The sequence below is a fragment of the Neomonachus schauinslandi genome, chromosome 5 (assembly GCF_002201575.2).
Source record: "Neomonachus schauinslandi chromosome 5, ASM220157v2, whole genome shotgun sequence".
In the NCBI taxonomy this organism is placed as follows: domain Eukaryota; kingdom Metazoa; phylum Chordata; class Mammalia; order Carnivora; family Phocidae; genus Neomonachus; species Neomonachus schauinslandi.
The window spans coordinates 21,444,277-21,467,266 of record NC_058407.1 but is presented as its reverse complement, the minus strand read 5'-3'; the positions used below and the strand labels follow the sequence as shown (position 1 = coordinate 21,467,266).

The window sequence follows — 22,990 nt, the reverse complement described above, 5'->3', positions numbered from 1 at the left end:
GAATGCGACACTTAAAAATAGTGAAATGCTATCAAAACATTACGTTGTACACTTGAAACTAATATAATGCTATATGCCAATTACACCTCATTTTTTAAATTTAAATTTGATTAGCCAACACATAGTGCATCATTAGTTTCATATGTTGAGTTCAATAATTCATCAGTTGCATGTAACACCCAGTGCTCATCACGTGATGTGCCCTCCTCCTTAATACCCATCACCTAATATCCCATCCCCCTACCCACGTCCCTTCCAGCAACCACCAGTTTGTTTCCTAGAGTTAAAAGTCTCTCATGGTTTGTCTCCCTCTCTGATGACTTACCATTCAGTTTTCCCTCCTTTCCTCTATGATCCTCTACTCTATTTCTTATATTCCACATGTGAGTGAAACCATATGATAATTTTTTCTGACTGACTTATTTCCCTCAGCATAATACCCTCCAGTTCGATCTACGTCGATGTAAATGGTAAATATTCATCCTTTCTGATGGCTGAGTAATATTCCATTGTATATATATACACCACCTCTTCTTTATCCACTAATCTGCCGATGGACATCTTGGCTCTTTTGACAGTTTGGCAATTGTGGACATTGCTGCTATGAACACTGGGGTGCATGTGCCCCTTCGGATCATTACATTTGTATCTTTGGGGTACATACCTAGTAGTGCAATTGCTGGGTCATAGGGTAGCTCTCTTTTTAACTTCTTGAGGAACCTCTATACTGTTTTCCAGGGTGGCTATAGCAGCTTGTATTCCCACCAACAGTATTAAGAAGGTTCCCCTTTCTCCACATCCTCGCCAACATTTGTTGTTTCCTGTCTTGTTAATTTTAGCCATTCTGATTGGTGTCAGGTGGTATCTAATTGTGATTTTTGATTTGTATTTCCCTGATGCCCAGTGATGTGGAACATTTTCTCATGTGTCTGTTGGCCATTTGATGTCTTCTTTGGAGCAATGTCTGTTTATGTCTTCTACCCATTTCTTGACTGGATTATTTGTTCTCTGGGTGGTGAATTTGGTAAGTTCTTTATAAATCTTGGATACTAGCCCTTTATCTGATATGTCATTTGCAAATCTCTTCCTCCATTCTGTCAGTTTTCTTTTGGTTTTGTCAACTTTCCTTTGCTGTGTAAAAGCTTGTTATCTTGATGAAGTCCCAACAGTTCATTTTTGCTTTTGTTTCCCTTGCTTTTGGAGACGTGTCTACCAAGAAGTTGCTGCAGCCAAGGTCAAAGAGATTGATTCTGTGTTCTCTAGGGTTTTGACGGACTCCTGTTTCATATTGAGGTCTTTCATCCATTTTGTGTTTATCTTTGTGTGTGGTGTAACAGAATGGTCCAATTTCATTCTTCTATATGTGGCTATCCAATTTTCCCAGCATCATTTATTGAAGAGACTGTTCTTTTCCATTGGATCTTCTTTCCTGCTTTGTCAAAAATCAGTTGACCATAGAGTTGAGGGTCCATTTCTGGGTTCTCTATTCTGTTCCATTAGTCTATGTGTCTGTTTTTTGTGCCAGTACCATACTATCTTGATGATTACAGTTTTGTAATATAGTTTGAAGTCCAGCATCATGATGCCACCAACTTTGGTTTTCTTTTTCAACATCCCCTTGGCAATTTGGGGTCTTTTCTGGCTCCATACAAATTTTAGGATTATTTGTTCCAGCTCTGTGAAAAATGTCTATGGTATTTTAATAGGGATTGCATTGAATGTGTACATTGCTCTGGGTAGCATAAACATTTTAACAATATTTCTTCTTCCAACCCATGAGCATGGAATGTTTTTCCACTACTTTGTGTCTTCCTCAATTTCTTTCATAAGTGTTCTGTAGTTTTTAGATTATGGATCCTTTACCTCTTTGGTTAGATTTATTCCTAGGTATCTTATGGTTTGGGGTGCAACTGTAAATGGAATTGACTCCTTAATTTCTCTTTCTTCTCACTGTTACTGTATAAAAATGCAACTGATTTTGTGCATTGATTTTATATCCTGCCACTTTGCTGAATTCCTGTATGAGTTCTAGCAATTTTGGGGTGGAGTCTTTTGGGTTTTCCACACAGAGTATCATGTCATCTGTGAAGAGTGAGAGATTGACTTCTTCTTTGCCAATATGAATGCCTTTTTTTTGTTTTGTTGTCTGATTGCTGAGGCTAGGACTTCTAGTACTATGTTGAACAACAGTGGTGATAATGGACATCCCTGCCGTTTTCCTGACCTTAGGGGAAAAGCCTCTCAGCTTTTTCCCATTGAGAATGATATTCGCTGTGGGCTTTTTGTAGATGACTTTTTTTGATATTGAGATATGTTCCCTCTATCCCTACACTGTGAAGAGTTTTAATCAAGAAACGATGTTGTACTTTGTCAAATCCTTTTTCTCATCCATTGAGAGGATCACATGGTTCTTGTCCTTTCTTTTATTAATGTGATGTATCACATTGATTGATTTGCGGATGTTGAAGCACCCTTGCAGCCCAGGAATAAATCCCACTTGGTCGTGGTGAAGAAGCCTTTTAATGTACTGTTGGATTGTATTGGCTAGTATGTTGGTGAGAATTTTGGCATCCATGTTCATCAGGAATACTGGTAGGTAATTCTCCTTTTTGGTGGGGTCTTTGTCTGGTTTTGGGATCAAGGTGATGCTGGCCTCACAGAAAGAGTTGGGAAGTTTTCCTTCCATTTCTATTTTTTGAAACAGCTTCAGAAGAATAGGTATTACTTCTTCTTTAAATGTTTGGTAGAATTCCCCTGGAAAGCCATCTGGTCCCGGACTCTTGTCTGTCAGGAGATTTTCTTGCTGGCTATGGGTCTGTTTAGGTTTTCTATTTCTTCCTGTTGCAGGTTTGGTAGTTTATATGTCTCTAGGAATGCATCCATTTCTTCCAGATTGCCTAATTTGGTGGCATATAGTTGTTCATAATATTGGATTTTATTTCTGCACTAAGAGATTCTCTAGTGTCTTTTATACTTTTTCAAGCACAGCTACTAAGTTTATAATCATTATCCTGAATTCCAGGTCTGACATTTTACTTATATCCATATCAATTAGATCCGTGGCAGAGAGTATTACCTCTCATTCTTTCCTTTGTTGTGAATTCCTCCTCCTAGTCATTTTGCCCAGAGAAGAATGAATGAATGAGATAACAAAATCAAAAATATCAACCACGGCCCAAGTGAAATACACACTAGACAAATCTAAAGAGGTCAGAAACCAAAAACAGAAAGAAAAAGGGAAAAAGGGGCACCTGGGTGGCTCAGTTGTTAACTGTCTGGGCTCAGGTCATGATCACAGGGTCCTGGGATCGAGCCCTGCAGCGGGCTCCCTGCTCTGTGGGAAGCCTGCTTCTCCCTCTCCCACTCCCCCTGCTTGTGTTCCTGCTCTCGCTATCTCACTCTCTGTCAAATAAATAAATAAAATCTTAAAAAAAAAAAAAAAAAGGAAAAAAGTGAGAATATAATTTCCCAGGTGGACAAAACAGGGTGACCCGCTTGGTCCTGGGTATATTTTGGTCTTTTTGTTAGAAGACACTAAATCCCAAATTGTAAAGAAAGCAAAACATATATATATATATATATATATTTTTTTTTTACAAAAATAAAATTGAATACAGTGAAAGGAAGTCAAAAATGAAGAATATATCTATAAAATGTAAATGTAAAAATGAAAGTTAAAAAGACTTAAAAACAAAGAGTTGATAAGTAACTAGTTGAAAAGGAAAATTTTAAAAGATGAGATACAAAAGATAAAAGAATCATGAGTAGAAACCTCAAATTCTATATACTATTTTCCCCTAGCACTGGAGTTTTGCAGTTCTGTATGCTCCTGTAAACTTGGTATTCGCCTGATGTTCCAGCTGGTCTTCTGGTAGAGAGGCCTGCTGCGTTGATTTTCAGGTGTCTTTGCCAGGGTGGAGTTGCACCGCCTCTTCCCAGGGGGCCAGGCTCAGTGTTAAGCTGCTTTGGGTTGCTCTATGTGGCTTTTGCTCCCTGAAGGCTTTCCATGACGCTTTAGAGGATGAAAATAAAAATGGCGGTGCCCAGATCTCCAGGCCCGGAGCTCAATGATCATTGCCTCCTCTCTTTAGTAAACCCTCAGGGAAAAGTAGTCTTTTGTGTGCGCCCATCTCTGCAGACTCCTGCGGTGTGCACCTGCACTGATCCTCCCGGAAAGGAGGGTTGCAATGGGCTTGTCGCTTGCAGGGCCCCTACACAGAAAGTGGTGGACAGATCGAGTGTGCACTTGTGCCACCCCTCTGGGGGGAAAGAGAGTTGCCGTGTTTCTGCCCTTTGCAGGGCCCTGGCATGGAGAGTGGTCGCCCTACTGAGCAGCTGTTCAAGGTTTATAGCAAACCAAGCTGAGAGCCCATTCCGGGGTTCGCTGACTGTAGCCAGTTTCCTGCTCCAATGCTTGGGAACTCTACCAGCTCAGGCACCCCCATTCTTTCTGTGACCCCGGGGATCCTGAGACCATACTGTCCCATCTAGGATTCTGCCCCACTTCGCCACCTGAGCACCTCTCAGGCAGGGACATGTCTCACTGGAGCAGACCTCTAAAAGTTCTGATTTTGCACTCCGCTGCTGTATTACTTTCTGGCACCTGGCTGATGGAGCCTCCTTCCCACTCCCCCCCAACCCCCTGCCATTTATCTTCTGATATATATCCCCTCAGTGGTGGCTTTTCTATTTGTAGAATTCCAGCAATTCTTTTCTTACATCTCAGGTTGAATTTATAGGTGTTCAGAATGATTTGATAGTTATCTAGCTAAATTCAAGGCACCAGATGAAATGAGGTCCCCTACTCTTTCACTATCTTGCCTCCCTCCTCTCAATTATACCTCAATTTAAAAAATGTCTAAAATGGTAAATTTTATGTTATGCATATTTTACTACAATAAAATTAACTTAAAAATAATACAACTAGAAATGCTTCTGTCAAATAGTTTCATCTCTTATTTTTTCTAAAAAGACTATTAGTTTTAAGGTTCTTATTACACTTTTTCACTCTCCCCTGCAAAACAGCAAATTTACATAAAAATGTATATAATAATTTCCCCAAAGTTCAACCAATAGCTTTATCAATTTCATTTATTTGTGCTTATTTAGTATATACCCTGCGATGTAGCTCAAGGTTAATTTTTTTCATTCATTTAACAAACATGTATATTTCTCATATGAAGTAGAATAGTTTTTCAATAGTTTATGTTTCATCTTGGCTAAATTGCTTATAAACCTTTTGAATAGTAGTACAGTCTTTATAAATTTAAGTCAGTTCTTTGCATTATCTAATTAAGAAGCTCTTCTCTGCATATATGGAAACAAATCCTTTTCAACTCAATGTATCAACTTACTTTAACAGATAATAACTTACTTCCTGTTGTCTTCAACAGAAAAAAAGTTATTCAAATTGGGATAAACATTCTATTTTCTTCCGGTTATTTTTATTTGTTTTATTTGTATGTGTGGGATTTCTTTACTGTATTTCACCCTCAACTACTTCGGATTATGGGTGATTCCCCTCCCCAATTTTATATGTATTTATTTACATCTTGTAATTTAAAGTTAGCTTCCAATAAGATGCAGCAGATACAGAATGTAAAACAAGAAGCAACTGTATAATAAGAAAAAAACCTGAGTTTTCCCAAAATTGGCACTATTGACATTTTGGGCCAGATAATTCTTTGTTGTGGGCAACTGCTGACAATGCCCAGTGCCTTGTTAAAATATTTAGCAGTATCACTCGTCTCTACCCACTATTTGTCAGCAGCAATCCCCTCCGGTTGTGACAACCAAAACTGTTTCCAGAAATGGCCGAATGTCCCCATGGGGTAAAATCAGCCCCAGATGAAAACCACTGAGTAAAATAAAAATAAATTTATTTATCAAAATAAACCACAACAATTCACAGATGAGAACATATATCTGAAATCGTTTAAGAATATTATATATTCTATTGTTTGTCTCAAGGATTGCAATATTAGACCATGTTTTATGATAACAGCCTGAACAATATAAATGGGACAGAGATCTTAGCCATGAAGTTATGTTCACAAAATAGGCAACACTTAGTAGTTCAATAAGACAAAAAAAAAGGATTTGTTTCTTCCACTAAGAGCATTGTGTAATAAGGAATTTGGCCTTCTAAGAGAGGTCTGGCCTTTATCCCTGCTGCTGGGAGGTAATTCTAAATTGAACTGATAGTTTATGCTTATGATGATGACTAAGAGGGGGGCTGGCCAGACTTGATAGTCTTAGTAATCTTTAGAGGGTCGGGGCTTTGGGTAACCTGGTATTAATTTACATAGAGAATGAGTTCACCTACGAGGGTAATACTTAATGCATATTGTTACACACCCATGCCAGGAAGCTAAAATGTCCTGAGGACAGGAAGTTTCACAACTGGAACCCTCCCAGCCCAATTCAGTTTCTCTCTCTATGGCTAAATCTAATTTATATCCTTTCCCTGTAATAAATGTAATTCTTAGTATAAATGTGTTTCTTACTATAATTTCTTTCAGTGAGTTCTGTGAGTTATTCTTTTTTTTTACTTTTTTGATTGTTATGTTAATCACCACACATTACATCATTAGTTTTTGATGTAGTGTTCCATGATTCATTGTTTGTGCATAACGCCCAGTGCTCCATGCAGAACATGCCCTCTTTAATACCCATCACCAGGCTAACCCATCCTCCTACCCCCCTCTCCCTCTAGAACCCTCAGTTTGTTTCTCAGAGTCCATCATCTCTCATGGTTCGTCTCCCCCTCCGACTTCCCCCCCTTCATTCTTCCCCTCCTACTATCTTCTTCTTTTTTTTTTTTCTTAACATATATTGCATTGTTTCAGAGGTACAGATCTGTGATTCAACAGTCTTGCATAATTCTTTGTGAGTTATTCTAATTCTTGAATCCATAGGTAGTTTAGGGGAGACTCCTGAACTTGCAGTTGGTGTCAGAAGTCTTGTGCAGATTTGGCAGTCTGGAGGACTATGCTCTTAACCTCACGGTTTGGTTAATTCTGTGCAACCATATAAACAAAAATTAATGAATTGACATTTTCTATCCTGTCTAGTTTAGCTATTTCATAAAACTGGTCAAGATGTGGGGTTTTTGGTTTTTTTTTTTTCTTTTTAAGTAGGCTCTACACCCAGAATGGAGCCCAATGCAAGGCTTGAACTCATGACCATGAGATCAAGACCTGAGCTGAAATCAAGAGTTGGACACTTGATCAACTAACCCAGCCAGGTGCCCCTGGTCAAGATATTTTTAAATAAAATGGTGACATGAGTTTATAAGAGATGCTTGCAGAAGGTGTTTATCAGAAGATCTAATTAAAAAATAAAGCATACCTGGTATATATTGAAATCTGCAAGTCTAACCACAACAGAACTAGACATTAACTTAGCTTTGGATTGTTGAGATAATACTGAAGGTGTTCTGGAAGTCCCTTTCAGAGCTGAGTCTTTCTCTGTGGGAAATGAAAAAACCTTTCAATTTATTGCGACATTATTTTTATAACAGTCACTTTTTTATTATTAAGACAGCTACTAGAAATATACATGAACACTTAATTTGTCAAACAAGGTAATATAAACTGTGAAAATATATATAAACTGATGTAGGTTATCACAATGATTCCTATTTTTTGTGTGTGATTATTCCTTAAACGTGAGTCATACTTACATCACATTTAAGATATTCTTGTACAATAATTTTTACCTGAAATTCTTGGTAAAAAAAGAGACCTTTAGTTATTTAACAGTCTCAAATATTCTATCTGGATATTATGCTTATTAGTCATATTAATTTAAAAAGTGCTTTGGTCCATAATCCTATGGTCTGAATAAGGTTCAGAACTTTTAGATATTAATTAAACATAATACTTATCCACAGAAAATATCATATTATGATCACACACACACACAAACACAGGCACAGACACTTAATACCAGAGGAATGCCATAATGTTATTATAGGTAAAATACCTGTTTGTGTGTGCTGGGGAGAGGCATGTGTTGGGGATTTAGGAGGTGAACCTACATTATGATCCTTTACAGCCTGCTTAAGCATTTCAACGTTGCACTCAAATTCATGTAACAACTCATTGGCCCATCCATTTTTTGTTTTAGTTGCATCGCTAAAATACATCCAATGATTACAACTATCCCCTGTAAAATGAATGACAGGTATTTCATTGAAAAATGCACAATTTTCATTTATCTTATTATAGCACTGCTTCTAATTAATGAAATTTATTCATTTTCCAAGGGACTCTTTCTCAAGAGAGCAGCCTTCACCTACAAGAGCTTTTAATCTGCCTGGAAAATGTGAGCAAAACATTTAGAATACAGGGAAAGAATGTCAAAAGCAAATTATCTAAAAGGTTTCTATCAAGACTCACCATTGGTAGAACATCACTCAAAAGTTTCAATGATAAACAGTACTCCTGGTCAACCTTCACTGAATGCTCAACAACCTGGTATACTTCCATTACAAAGAACCCCAGAAAATACTACCACAGAAAAAAGTCCTTTCCTCAAAGATTTGTTATAAAGTGACTAATAAAACCTATCCTTAAAATGGTAAGATTATTAGAACACTAAAGAAACCAATAAAATATCTCAAGATAGACATCAGTCATAAAGATATAGATATATCTATACTTATACAGATTTTTCAGGAGGAAAAATAAAAAATCAGGATTATTAGTTTCTCTGTAGCAAAAACTGAGAAAAGCAGTATGTACTTAAAAGGGTTAAGAAAAATGACTAGGAGTTTTACCTCCCAAAATATGAATTATTTCTGTAGTTAAAAAATACTTTATGTATATGTAAGTAACTTACAAATTAGGAGAATAGAATATATAGCAAAGCCTTCCAACAAAAATCAAAACAAATAGTAAAACCTTTAAATTCTGTCAGGTACAGATACAGAAATAACAAAGAGTAGGAGATGGAAATTTATGAACAGAAAAGTTTTATCACTTTCTTAAAGTCCTGAAAATTCATTATACTTGTTTTTTCTTATTTTTGTGAATTAAAAAAAAAGCCACACATTACCAAAATGCAGAGATTGGCATAAGGTCAAATTACTTAATTTGGCCATAAATATATATACCTTTTGTTTTTATTATTTGGGAGAAAAAGCCTATCAATATTCAACTATTCAAAAGTATATTATGTATTACTTCTCAGGTTTTTGGCTAAAATCAAGTGCAAAAAGTCTATTAATGAAACTTAGAAAATATAGAAAAGTTAAAAAAAAAGTTTCAGGAATCTTAAAATCATTGTTATCCTTTTACTTTATATTCTTTCTTGATTTTTTAATATACTAATAATATACTAACTTTTAAAATTCTACACATATTAATAACTTACTTTTGCTACAATGAACAAAATAAAATGGCACAAAATATGTCTTCCACATTCTGATTTTAAGTTTTAAATCAATTATTTAGAATACTGACAAATGCTAACAATTACACTTTCTAATAATCTACATAAAACTCTATAAAATGCATAAATATTTTCTATGGCATTTGTATCTTCTTGGTAAGATACTACTGGGGAAAAAATAACAAACGTCTTGGTCTCTTTTTTCGTTAAAAAATTAAAGAGAGGAAAGATGGCAGTAGAGTAGAACTCCAGGCTCACGTTAACCCACGAATACAATTAGATTACTATCAAGTCATCCTAAAAAACCCAGAAATTGACCTCAAGACTGGCAGAACGCCACACTAAAGGTAGAGAAGAGGCCACAATGAAGAAGGTAGGAAGTGCGGTGACAGGGTTTGGGAAACAGATCGTGGCTACTGTGTTGGGGAGGGAGCCAGAGTCACAGAGAAGGGTTAAAGACAAGCTAACACACAGGGGAACACATGGGGAAAATGAATCCCCATAAGCAGCTGACTTGGAAAGCAAAAGGAGCTGAATTTCATGACTTCTAGCAATCAGCAAGGCTTAAAGCCTGGAGTTCTGAAGGTCAGCGTGCCTGGCTGTGGGAAAGTTCGGAGGACACTGAAGCAGCTCTTGTAAAGAAGGCAGACAAACAACCCACAAACATGTAGCATGGAAACAGCAATCTGAAGAGCACCTGAAGCATACACCAGGGAAGTTATTCACTCATCCTGGATCACATCCCAGAGAGAAAGCATTCATGGAGAGACCCCTTTGGGAACAAAGAACAGGCCAGCACCATTTCCTTCCCCCGCCCCTCAGCATAAGCACAGGGTAACCTGCAGGAATCAGCTTAGTGTGGACATCCACTACCCAACTTGCTTACATCAAACCTTGCTCCACGCACTCCAGTGGAACTGCCCCTCCCACTCACACTTGCCTCAGTCCCAGTGCAGTGGACCCCACTCCTCCAGAAGACATGCCCAAATCCCTGCTCACACTGCAACTCCCTAAATGGGAGTTTTGAAGAGCCTCTGTTCCAGCAGTTGTGGCAACAGGTCTCAATTCACAAGCAGACCAGAGCATACCTAGCTAAAATGCTCCATATTCAGGCCAAGGACAAAACACTGCCAACAGGCAAAGAGAGCCTCTGCAGGCAAAGAGAGCCTCTGCAGACAACTGGCCTGAGAGATAAAGCAACCAGGAAACAACAACAGAGCACTCCCAGAAGCACCAGGACCTGGTGAACAGGGAACACCAGAAAGCAGGGCACTCCAGGACCTCTTTTTCATAAGGCCATTACCCTCAAGAACAGGCGATATAGCTGATTTTCCTAACACAGAGAAATAGGCACAGAGACTTAGACAAAATGAGAAGACAGAGAAATTTATCTCAAGTGAAAGAACAGGACAAGGGCACAGCCTGAGAGCTAAGTGAAACAAATATAAGTTACATGACTGATTCAGAATATAAAGTAATGATTATAAGGATATTCATTGGACTTGAGATGAGAGTGGAAGACATGAGCAAGAACCTTAACACAGAGATAAGGAATGACATAACAAAGATAAAAGGCTCAATGAATGAAATGAGAAACACACCTGGTGGAATGAGCAGCAGGATGGAAGAGGCAGAGGAACAAATTAGTAACCTAGAAGACAGATTAATGGAAAGTAATCAAGCTGAACAAAAGAGAGAGAAAAGAATTATGCAAAATGAGAATAGACTTAGGGAACTCAGTGATTCCATCAAACATAATAACATCAAACATAGTACTATAGGAGTCACAGAAAAAGAAGAGAGAGAAAAGAAGGCAGAAAATTCCTTTGAAGAAATAAAAGAAGGCAACTCTCGGGTCCCCCTCCCAATTCGGGAGCTTTGTACTCTTATCATTTAATAAATTTTACTATCGCTCAATAAACTCTGCTTTGCTGCCTGAAAGAAAGAAAGAAACAAAGTAACAAAGAAACAAAAGAAGAAAGAAAGAAAAGCTAAAAATTTCCCTAGATACCTGTCTCCTTTCCTGGGAAAGGATCCAGGATCTAGATCCAGGAGGCACAGAGAACTAACATCAAAATCAACAAAAGCAGATGCACACCAAGACATATTTTAATTGCCAAAATATAGTGATAAAGAAAAAAAATTAAAAGCAGGAAGACAAAAGAAGACAGTAACTTACAAGGGGAAACCCGTAAGGCTATGAGAGGATTTTTCAGCAGAAATTTTCCAAGCCAGAAGATAGCGGCATGATATATTCAAAGTGCTGAATGAGGAACATCTGCACCAAAGAATACTCTATCCAGCAAGGCTATCATTCCGAATAGAAGGAGAGATAAAGAGTTTCCCAGACAAACAAAAAAGAAAGGAGTTCATGACCATTATACCAGTCCAGCAAGACATATTAAAGGGGACAGTGAGTGGAAAGGAGAGACCAAAAGTGACAATATTAAGATAGGAAACACAAAAGCAGTAAAAATGAATATTTCTGTAAAAAAATCAATCAAGGAACTCATAAAATAAAGAATGTAAAATATAAAAACATAGATCTAAAATGTGGGGAGGAGAAAAGTAAACAATGGGATCAAAGTTAATACAGATTGCTATATGCAGAAAAGGTTATATACAAACCTAATGGTAACCATAACAAAAACCACTAATAAATATGCAAAGAATAAAGAGAAAGAAATCCAAATATATCACTAAAGAAAATCAGCAAACCATGAAAAAGAGACAAAGATCAGAGAAAATCTTTAGAAATGACCACAAAACAAATAATAAAATGACAATGAATACATATCTGTCAATAATTACTTTGAATTTATGTGAACTAAATGCTCCCATCAAAAGACACAGGATAGCAGAATAGATAAAAAGAACAAGGCCCATCTATATGCTGCCTTCAGAAGACTTATTTTATACCTAAAGACACTGGCTGATTGAAAGTGAGGGGATGGAGAAACATTTATCATGCAAATGGATGTCAAAAAAAAGCTGGAGTAGCAATACTTGTATCAGGCAAAACAGACTTTAAAACAAACACTGTAACAAGAGACAAAGAAGGATAATATATAATCACAAAGAGACAATCCAACAAGAAGATATAACAATTGTAAATATTTATGCACCCAACACAGGAGGACCCAAATACATAAAACAGTTAATAACAAACATAAAGGAACTAATTGATAGTAATAATAGTAGGAAACTTTAACATCCCACTTAAACATCAATGGACAGATCATCTAAACAGAAAATCAATTAAGAAAACAATGGCTTTGAATGACAAACTGGAACAGATGGATTTGACAGATACATTTAGAACATTCCATCATAAAATAGCAGAATACATATTCTTTTCAAGTGTACATGGAATATTCTCCAAAATAAATCTCAACAAATTCAAGAATGTTGAAGTCATACCATGCACCTTTTCTGACCACAACACTATGAAACTAGAAGTCAACCAGAAGAAAAAATCTGGAAAGATCACAAATACATGGAGGTTAAATAACATGCTACTAAACAATGAATGTGTCGACCAGAAAATAAAAGAAGAAATAAAAAGAGTAAATGGAAACAAATGAAGATATAATGGTCCAAAACCTTTGGGATGCAGCAAAAGCAGTTCTAAGAGGGAAATTTATAGCCAAAGAGGCCTACCTCAAGAAGCAAGAAAAATCTCAAATACACCACCTAACCTTACACCTAAAGGAGCTAGAAAAAGAAAACAAACAAAATCCCAAACCAGTAGAAGGACATAATAAAGATTAGAGCAGAAATAAATTACAGAGAAACTAAAAAAAACAATAGAACAAATCAATGAAACCAGGAGCTGTTTCTTTTTTTTAAAACTTTTTTTTTTTTTTTTTGAGAGAGAGAGAATGAGAGACAGAGAGCATGAGAGGGAGGAGGGTCAGAGGGAGAAGAAGACTCCCTGCCGAGCAGGGAGCCCGATGTGGGACTCGATCCAGGGACTCCAGGATCATGACCTGAGCCGAAGGCAGTCACTTAACCAACTGAGCCACCCAGGCGCCCGGGGAGCTGTTTCTTTGAAAAAAATAAAATAAAATTGATAAACCTCTAGCCAGACTTAAAGAAAAAAAGATGCTCAACAGGATGTCTGCTTCTCCCTCTGACCCTCCCCCCTCTTGTGCTCTCTCTCTCCCATTCTCTCTCTCTCAAATAAATAAAATCCTAAAAAAAAAGAAGAAATGAAACAGGACTCCAATAAAATAAAAAATGAGCAAGGAGAAATAACAACCAAGACCACAGAAATACAATTATAAGAGGTTATTATGAAACACTAAATGCCAACAAATTAGACAACCTAGAAAAAATGGATAAATTCCTAGAAACATATAAACTACTAAAACTGAAACAGGAAAAGAAAGTTTGAACAGACTGATAAGCAGCAAAGAAACTCAATCAGTAATCAAAAAACTCCCAACAAACAAAAGCCCAGGACCAGATGGTTTCACAGGCAAATTCTACCAAACATTTAAAGAGGGGTTAATACCTATTGTTCTCCAAACTATTCCAAAAAAATAGAAAAGGAAAGAAAACTTCCAAATTCATTCTATGAGGCCAGCATTACCTTGATACCAAAACCAGGTAAAGATACCACTGATAAAAGAACTACAACCTAATATCCCTGATGAACATAGATGCAAAAATCCTCAACAAAATACTAGCAAACGGAATTCAACAACACATTAGAAAAATCACTCACCATGAACAAGTGGGGATTCATTCCTAGGTTGCAACAGTGGTTCAATATTTGCAAATCAATCAATGTGATATAGCACATCAAAAAGAGAAAGAATATGATCATTCAACAGGTGCAAAAAAAGCATCTGACAAAGTACAACATCCATTCATTATAACAGCCCTCATCAAAGTAGGTTTGGAGGGAACACACCTCAACATAACAAAGGTCATATATGAAAAACCCACAGTGAACATCATCTTTAATGGGGAAAAACTGAGAGCTTTTCCCCTAAGGTCAGGAACAAAACAAGGATGTTCACTTCCACTACTTTTATTCAACATTGTACTGCAAGTCCTAGCCACAACAATCAGACAACAAGAAGAAATAAAGAGCATCCAAATCAGCAAGGGGGATGTGAAACCTCCACTATTTGCAGATGACATGATGCTATATATAGAAAACCTGAAAGACTCCAGCAAAAAACTGCTACAACTGATAAATGAATTCAGTAAAGTCACAGGATAAAATATCAATGTATAGAAATCTGTTGCATTTCTATACACCAATAATGAAGCAGCAGAAAGAGAAATCAAAGAATCAAGCCCATTTCCAATTGCCCCCAAAACCATAAGATACCTAGGAATAAACCTAACCAAAGAGACAAAGGAACTATACTCTGAAAACTATAAAACGCTGATTAAAGAAATTGAAGAAGACACAAAGAAATAGACACTTCATGCTCATGGATTAGAAGAATATTGTTAAAATGTCTATACTATCCAAAGCCTACACATTTAATGTAATCCCTATCAAAATACCAAAGGTATTCTTTTCCAGAACTAGAACAAACAATCCTAAAATTTGTATGGAACCACAAAAGACCTCGAATAGCCAAAGCAATCTTGAAAAAGAAAAGCAAAGCTGGAGGCAGCACAACTCTGGACTTCAAGTTATATTACAAAGCTGTAATCATCAAGACAGTATAGTACTGGCACAAAAACAGATACATAGATCAAGAGAAGAGAACAGAAAACCCCCAGAAATAAACCCATTAAGTATATGGTCAATTAATTTTTGACAAAGGAGGAATAACTATCCAGTGGGAAAAGAACAGTCTCTTCAAACAAATGGTGTTGAGAGAACTGGACAGCAACATGCAAAGGAAACAAACTGGACCACTTTCTTATACCAAACACAAAAATAATTCAAAATGGATTAAAGACCTAAATGTGAGACCTGAAACCACAAAAATTCTAGAAGAGAAGAAGCAATAACCTCTTTGACATCAGCCAGAGCTATTTTTTTCTAGATATATCTCCTGATGCAAGGGAAACAAAAGCAAAATAAACTATTGGGATTACATCAAAATAAAAAATTTTGCACAGCAAAGAAAACAATCAATAAAACTAAAAGGCAACCTTACAGGATGGGAGAAGATATTTGCAAATGACATATCCAATAAAGGATTAGTATCTAAAATATATAAAGAACTGATACAACTCAACACCCAAAAACCAAATAATCCAATTAAAAATGGGCAGAAGACACGAACAGACATTTTTCCAAAGACATCCAGATGGCCAACAGACACATGAAAAGATGCTCAATATCACTCATCATCTGGGAAATGTAAATCAAAACTACAATGAGATAGCACTTCACACCTGTCAGAATCGTTAAAATCAATAACACAAGAAACAACAGGTGTTGGTGAGGATGTGGAGAAAGGGGAATCCTTTGCAATATTGGTGGGAATTTAAATTGGTGCAGCCACTCTGATAAACAGTATGGAGGTTCCTCAAAAAGTTAAAAATAGAACTACGCTATGATCCAGCAATTGCACTACTGGATATTTACCCAAAGAATACAAAAACACTAATTCAAAGGGATATATGCACCCCTAAATTTATTACAGCATTATTTACAATAGCCAAGATACGGGAGCAGCCCAAGTGTCCATAGATAGATGAATGGATAAAGATGTGGTATATATCTACAATGGAATATTATCAGCCACAAAAAGAATGAAATCTTGTCATTTGCAAGGACATGGATGGAGCTAGAGAGTATAATGCTAAGCAAAATAAGTCAATCAGAGAAAGACAAATACCATATGATTTTACTCATGTGGTATTTAAGAAACAAAACAAAGGAGCAAAGGGGGAAAAAAAAGAGGGACAAATTAAGAAACATACTCTTAGTTATAGAGAACAAACTGATGGAAGGGGGGTGGATGGTGGTTGGGTGAAATAGGTGATGGGAACTGAAGAGTGCAGGTGTTGTGGTAAGTACTGAGTGATGTATGCAATTGTTGAATCACTATACTGTACACCTGAAACAAATGTAACACTGTATGTTACCTAACTGGAATTAATAAAAAATAAAAATAAACATACATTAAATTAAAACAAAATAGGGCGCCTGGGTGGCTCAGTCGTTAAGCGTCTGCCTTCGGCTCAGGTCATGATCCCGGGGTCCTGGGATCAAGTCCCGCATCGGGCACCCTGCTTGGCGGGAAGCCTGCTTCTCCCTCTCCCACTCCCCCTGCTTGTGTTCCTGCTCTCGCTATCTCTCTGTTAAATAAATAAATAAAATCTTTAAAAAAAAAAAAAATTAAAACAAAATAAAATAAATACAAAATGAAATGAATTAAATTAAAACAAATAATACAAAAGGAAATGAGATAAACTGTCTATGTAACTTTAAAGCAAGATTTACGTCTGTTAAAGAAATTGTTATACATACCTGCTTTGTGATAAGGATAATAATCTATAGTTAGCTGTGTAAAAGACAGTTGCATAGCCCCTCCAGTAATACGTCTATTTGACTCTGGAAAAAGAAAAAAAATGGAATTGAGAGAAAGAGAAAGAAACGTTAAGCAAGTATCAGAAACACTTCATTTATCATACAGTCCAAGCAATGATTAACTGTTCTCTGTTGTCATAGATAATACATTAAGGATTTCAGGAAATGCAATTCAATCTAATCAGTGTTTATTGAGCTCCTATCATTTGCAAGGTACCAAGCTAAACGGTGAGGATACAAAAAGAGCAGAATTTTTATATTTACAGCCCTAAACATATGCCAAGCATTGTTTTAAATACTTTAAGTATACTTGCTCATTTGCTCTTCCTTACAACCCTGAGATAGATACTACTACTACTACTACTACTACTACTATTATTATTATCCCCATTTTCTAGATAAGTAAACTGAGACACAAAGATGGTAATTAAATAGACCAAGGTCATACTAGCCAAGAAATATAGAGCTGGTTTTGAACCCAGGAAATATTAACCTCTATATTATATCATCCTATCTCTTACTGAAGGGGAAATTTAACCTATTGGGTTAGGTAAGTTGTCCAAATTAACACAGCTATATGAAGATTAGAAGTAGATCACAACTCAGTGTGACTCCAACATAAAAATCAAATTTTAAAACAGCATGAATAAATCAACTGGAAGTAAGGAAAATACAAATTAAGATACAACTAAGTACAAATGAACATAATTCATTTCAGACCTTTCTGGATTTTAGAACAGATCTGTATGATGAGGGAAATGTTTTGGTAGAGTTTTCCCCTTAAATAACATAATTCAGCTTGTTCTATGAAGGAATATAAAGAGTAAAAATGTAAAAAAAAGCTTAAAAGACACTTTTTTTCTATTATTTTGCTTATTACTTAACCTTGACCCCTCATTTTGTTATTTTGGATTATTTTAACTTTTCCATTTTCCTTTCACCTAACTAAAGCAGAAGATGCCAACTTTAAACCAAATGACACAAAGATGGACAAAAGAAAAGAGAACAAATCCTTCTCTAAACTCCAAACTTTCATCTTTTTGTCCACCCTTTTATCTAGTCAGTGACATCTGGCTGCCTTATCTGATGAAGGCAGGGTAACTTCTGCTATCCGGGATCGGTCTCAATATTTACTCTTTCAGCTTTAAAAATACAGAGCAACAATTTTCACAGATGTACAGACTGTGAATCAGGTCTGAGGTAGAATGGTTAGATATAAATATCCCGGTTTTAAAGAGATCCTCAGCTTGATCCTCAAGCTCACCACAGTCTGAGAACTACTGTCCGAGAAGAAGGCCCACTTGATGAGCCCTCCCAACACTTATGGGCCAGGAACACTCTCCAATGGAGAAACAGAAATGCCTAGTACCTACATTATGGAACCACAGATTTTCAAAGCGACCAAGAGCAGCTTCCCATTTACTCCATTACCTGTGTCTACTAAATAAGGAAAAATAAGAGAAACAAAAGCTAAAAGAAAAAAAACTTACTAACTAGAATTTAGCTTCCTAAGCAAATTTTGGGAGGATTACTGGCGAAGAGACACAAGAAATGGTAAACAGCCACACAGCTGTGTTTACATGTATATGGGGTCAGAAAAATGCAGACAGACCACCATGGGAAAACATGTGTACAAATAATTATGAATTGAGTATGGACTCAAATTTAATTTATATATAGTTTCAAAATTATGAAAAAGTTAATTCAAAGGCAAGTCTAATATTTAGGCCTTGATTTTTTTAAAACCTAATTTTACTGGTAGTATCTGGTGAAATACTAGCTAACAAAAAATTGTGCTGAAATACTAAGTACTAAAGCAAAATAAAATTTCATACAAATATATATTGCTTAAAATTACAACTTTCATTTACATACCTCATATGAATGATAAAATTATGGCCAGTTATCATACCGGACATACTATGTATTACATATGATAAACAATCCAGTTTTGTAAGAAATCCTAGAAAAACCAAAATAGTTTGAAATAAGCAGCTTTTATTACCTTTTTCTTTAGCATGAATATCATCACATATGTGTAGATCTAGATGAGAAATCACCAAGTGATGAGAGGTTTCTTTAACATCAAAGTCATTGAATAGTTTCACAATTGCATCATTTAGATCAGGAGCATTTGAGGTCTGTGGTGTCTTCACTTGTTGGGTAGATGGGGCTACCGCAGAGCTCTAAAAGATTCAAAACTGCCTTATCACTTCATGTTAAATATTTGAAATTCCACAAACAAGAAAACTTAAATATCTTTAGTAATGAAGTCGTGAAAAATAAGCTAATATATTTTGTTTTCTATCAATAACTCAATTCCCCCCAAATATTTTCTGAATTATACGAGAATAAAGTTAAATCTAAAAACTAGAGAATTATACACAATTTGAATATGAGACCAATGTATTTTAATAAATACTTGAATATTTATATATTTATAGTCCTTATTCTAGAAAATCTATTTAGTAACTATTAAAGGCAGCTTATTCAAATAGTATCAGTTCTACCTATTAGAAGAGAAACAAGGGCAACTGGGTGGGTCAGTCAGTGGAGGAGTTTTCCCCTTAAATAACGTAATTCAGTTTATTCTATGAGGGAATATAAAGAGTGAGAAATGTAAAAAAGCTTAGAAGATACTTTTCTCTATTCTTTTGCTTAGTACTTAACCTGGATCCCTCATTTTGTTATTTTGGTTTAACATTTCCATTTCTTGGTTTCAGCTCTTGTTTTGATCTCACCTGTTATGAGATGGAGCCCCACATCAGGCATGGACTCAGCGGGCAGTCGGCTTGAAGATTCTCTCCCTCTACCCCTCCCCCACCCCGAACAGCCTCACTCACACCCACACACACCCCACTCTCAAATAAATAAATAAATCTTTTTTTAAAAAAAGAGAAACAAATGCGAGCCCTGTATACATCAGCTGTATACACTATTATATAGCCTGTAAAAATAAATCACTTCTTTGTGAAGTACTTGTGATACACTGTAAGTGCTCTGGTGACTCTCGTAAGAGATGAGGCACATCCTTTGAACATGGATATCTGAAGAAGCCAGAAATCAGAAGAGATTTATAACAGACTCTGCATCCAAATTCTTTTCTCCCCAAAGTGAAGAAGCATAGAATACTGCTAAAGTATAAAGACTGATGTGAACTTAACAGCCTAAAATGATTCTATATATGTAAGCATACTGTAAGATCATCTGTTACATAAGCTAAAGAACTGTACATGAAATTTTGATAATAATTAACAAAATGAAGACCAAACTTTTCATTAAAAAATATTAAAAAGTTTCTAGTTAAGAACAATTCATTAATAAAAGTATAGTTAGTGATATATGGAAAATTAAAGTATATATATTTTGTATATATACATGTTTATACATTATCTATTAAGAATTATCTGTAAACGAATTTCAAAGTATAGTCAGTAAATGAAAATTTCTCAAAGAAAATGATCAAGACCCACAGTAATTAAAGAAAAGGAAAGATGAAATATAATTGTGAAGCCTTAAATTCTAGGGGCTTGAGAAAATTTTTTTTACTAATTGTCAAAGTAACTTCCATAAGACAAATCACTTATTTTTATTTTTACTTTTTTTTTTAGTAGGTTCCAGGCCCCACATGGAGCCCAACACAGCACTTAAACTCAGGACCCTAAGATCAAGACCTGAGCTGAGAACAAGAGTCAGACACTTACCCCACTGATCCACCCAGGCGCTCCAAGGCAAATCACTTACGTTCTTCTACTTTCAAAGCTTTAACAGACTACTATTTATATCTATGATTGTACTATTTTGAAGGAAAAAATTCTCCTGTATTTCTTTAACCAGGGTTTCTATCTTCTTCATCAACAAAAATACTGATAGAAACAAAAACAAACATTACTCTCTCTACAAACCCTTTTCTTAATGTTGTGGTAGATTGTTTTTATACGCTGTTTGCGGGGGGTGAGGGGGAAGTGGGCCATTATGAACTCTTTTGCCTTCTGAATAATCTTAACATTTCTTGGTTTTCAGTGTAGTCTTCCCTTTTAGAGGGAAGACTTTTAGACTACACTTTTAGACTTTCCTTTTAGACTACACAAGAAAAGATGAAGCTAATCAAATATTTATGAGAGAAGACGTCTCTCAATTTGTACAGCTGAGCAAAGGAACACTATCAACTACTTCACTCTCTCATCCACTCTCTTGGTCCTCAAATCATTAGGACATTCTATATGATACCTAAAGTAGTAATGTGACAACTACCACTCAAGAAAGAAACTCTGTGGTAGTGTGAATGGTTAAGTAAGTCTACTAAGAAATATTAGGGAGCAACAAAAAATAGTAATTACAAAGACTAACAACATGGAAGAAGATTGTATATATCCACTTACTACATACTAAAACTAGGAAAAATGCAGGTGCCTAGGCAAAAAGACTGTAAGGAAATAACTCAAAATGCTGACACTGGTTTTATTATGGTGATAGGATTACAGAACTTTATCTTTGTTTCTAGTTTCCTAATTTGTATCTTTATCTGGTTTCCTAATCTATATTCTATATAAATATATCCACGTATCTAAATAAAACCTACAGTAACACCAAAACTCTGTCTACTAGCCTTTAATTTCAATTACCATCTCTGTTACTGACATTCTAAGCCACATAAATCCTCATTGTAAACCTTGACAGACTAGTGTTCATGCCTATGATGGTAATACTTAAAATATTACTTCTATTTCATTATGTTCTTTCAACTTCAAAATGGTACTCATTTATTACCTTTTCTTAGCCTTATCTCCCTTAATCAAACCTGCTTCCTTCTTCTGCATTCCCTTTACTTACTGGCTACCAATTATCATTTGAAAATCCTCAATTTTCTCTTCTTTATTTTCAACTGAAGAAAGACTCCGGTATCTCTCCCCAGTTTGGCTTGTTGATTTCTTCTTTCAAACCATTTCCAGAGGTCAAATCTACCCCTTTTTTAGACTGGCAATCTTTTTCTTCTTCAGCCCATCCAGTATAATACCACCAAGCATTATTAGATTTCCTTTCCTACTAAAAACTTCCAGTGGCTTCCACGTGCCTACAGGAAAAAGTCCAAATTCTTCAACATATAACAAATGCCCCTTACATCCAGTCACCACATACGTCTGCCTAAACTTGGGCTACCCACCCAGAAAGACCACTCTGTGTTAAAAGTTCAGTGTTCTGTTCATCAAACTTTTAAAATCAGGTTCCCCCAGAGAATTATAAAGATATCTCATTGGATAAATATTATTTATTGGTAGAATGATATAAGGTTTACCATCAATTCCTTATTTCATTTTTACGGCTAAAAGCTCTAGAAAACTATTCATATAAATAGGTAAATTGGAATGAAAATGGTTTTATTTTAGCAAGATGACACGATTTTTTGAATTCCTTCAAATTACGTGCAAGGATTCATGAAATGACTTTAAAAAATTATTTTTAATAATCTAATAGCTGATATGTATAGACAGACCCTACTTCAAATGTGTTGAAAACAGGGGTACCTGGGTGACTCAATCAGTTAAGCGTCTGCCTTCGGCTCAGGTCATGATCCTGGAGTCCCGGGATCGAGCCCCGCATCAAGCCCTGCATCGGGCTCCCCACTCAGCGGGGAGTCTGCTTCTCCCTCTGACCCTCCCCCACGCATGCTCTCCCACTCACTCTCTCTCAAATAAATGAATAAAATCTTTAAAAAAATTTTTTTTAAATGTGTCGAAAGCAAAGAAGTGGAAGTAGAAACCACATGACTTGTTACTTTGTCATTTAGTCATTGACTTCCAAGATGAGTAACAGTATTTCAAATTACCTCCATCTTGTCACACCCCAAGCTTTTTTAGTATTTTTCCTCTCTTCTTGGACAAATCCATCATACTAAGAATAATAAGAATTAAGAAGAAGGCCTTTCATTTGTCAAGTAGGATAAGAGTAGTTTGGGAAAGGGAGAATCTGACATTTTAACCTAAGCACATTCTCTGGCAGACCAAGTTTAAGAAATAACACATCAAAATGGGGTATGTGTAACCCAATTTCCTTAAAACCTGGAAAGGTGTGTATCTGAGA

General features: G+C 36.0%; 1 protein-coding gene across 1 annotated transcript in view; it reads right to left on the bottom strand.

The window, feature by feature from the left end:
- UHRF1BP1L (UHRF1 binding protein 1 like) overlaps window positions 1-22,990 on the bottom strand; it is a 109,776-nt gene that overhangs the window by 43,214 nt on the left and 43,572 nt on the right. Inside the window, 4 exon segments of the mRNA XM_021687358.1 lie at window positions 7,351-7,469; window positions 7,987-8,169; window positions 16,850-16,933; window positions 18,915-19,095. Coding sequence (XP_021543033.1) covers window positions 7,351-7,469; window positions 7,987-8,169; window positions 16,850-16,933; window positions 18,915-19,095 — 567 coding nt within the window.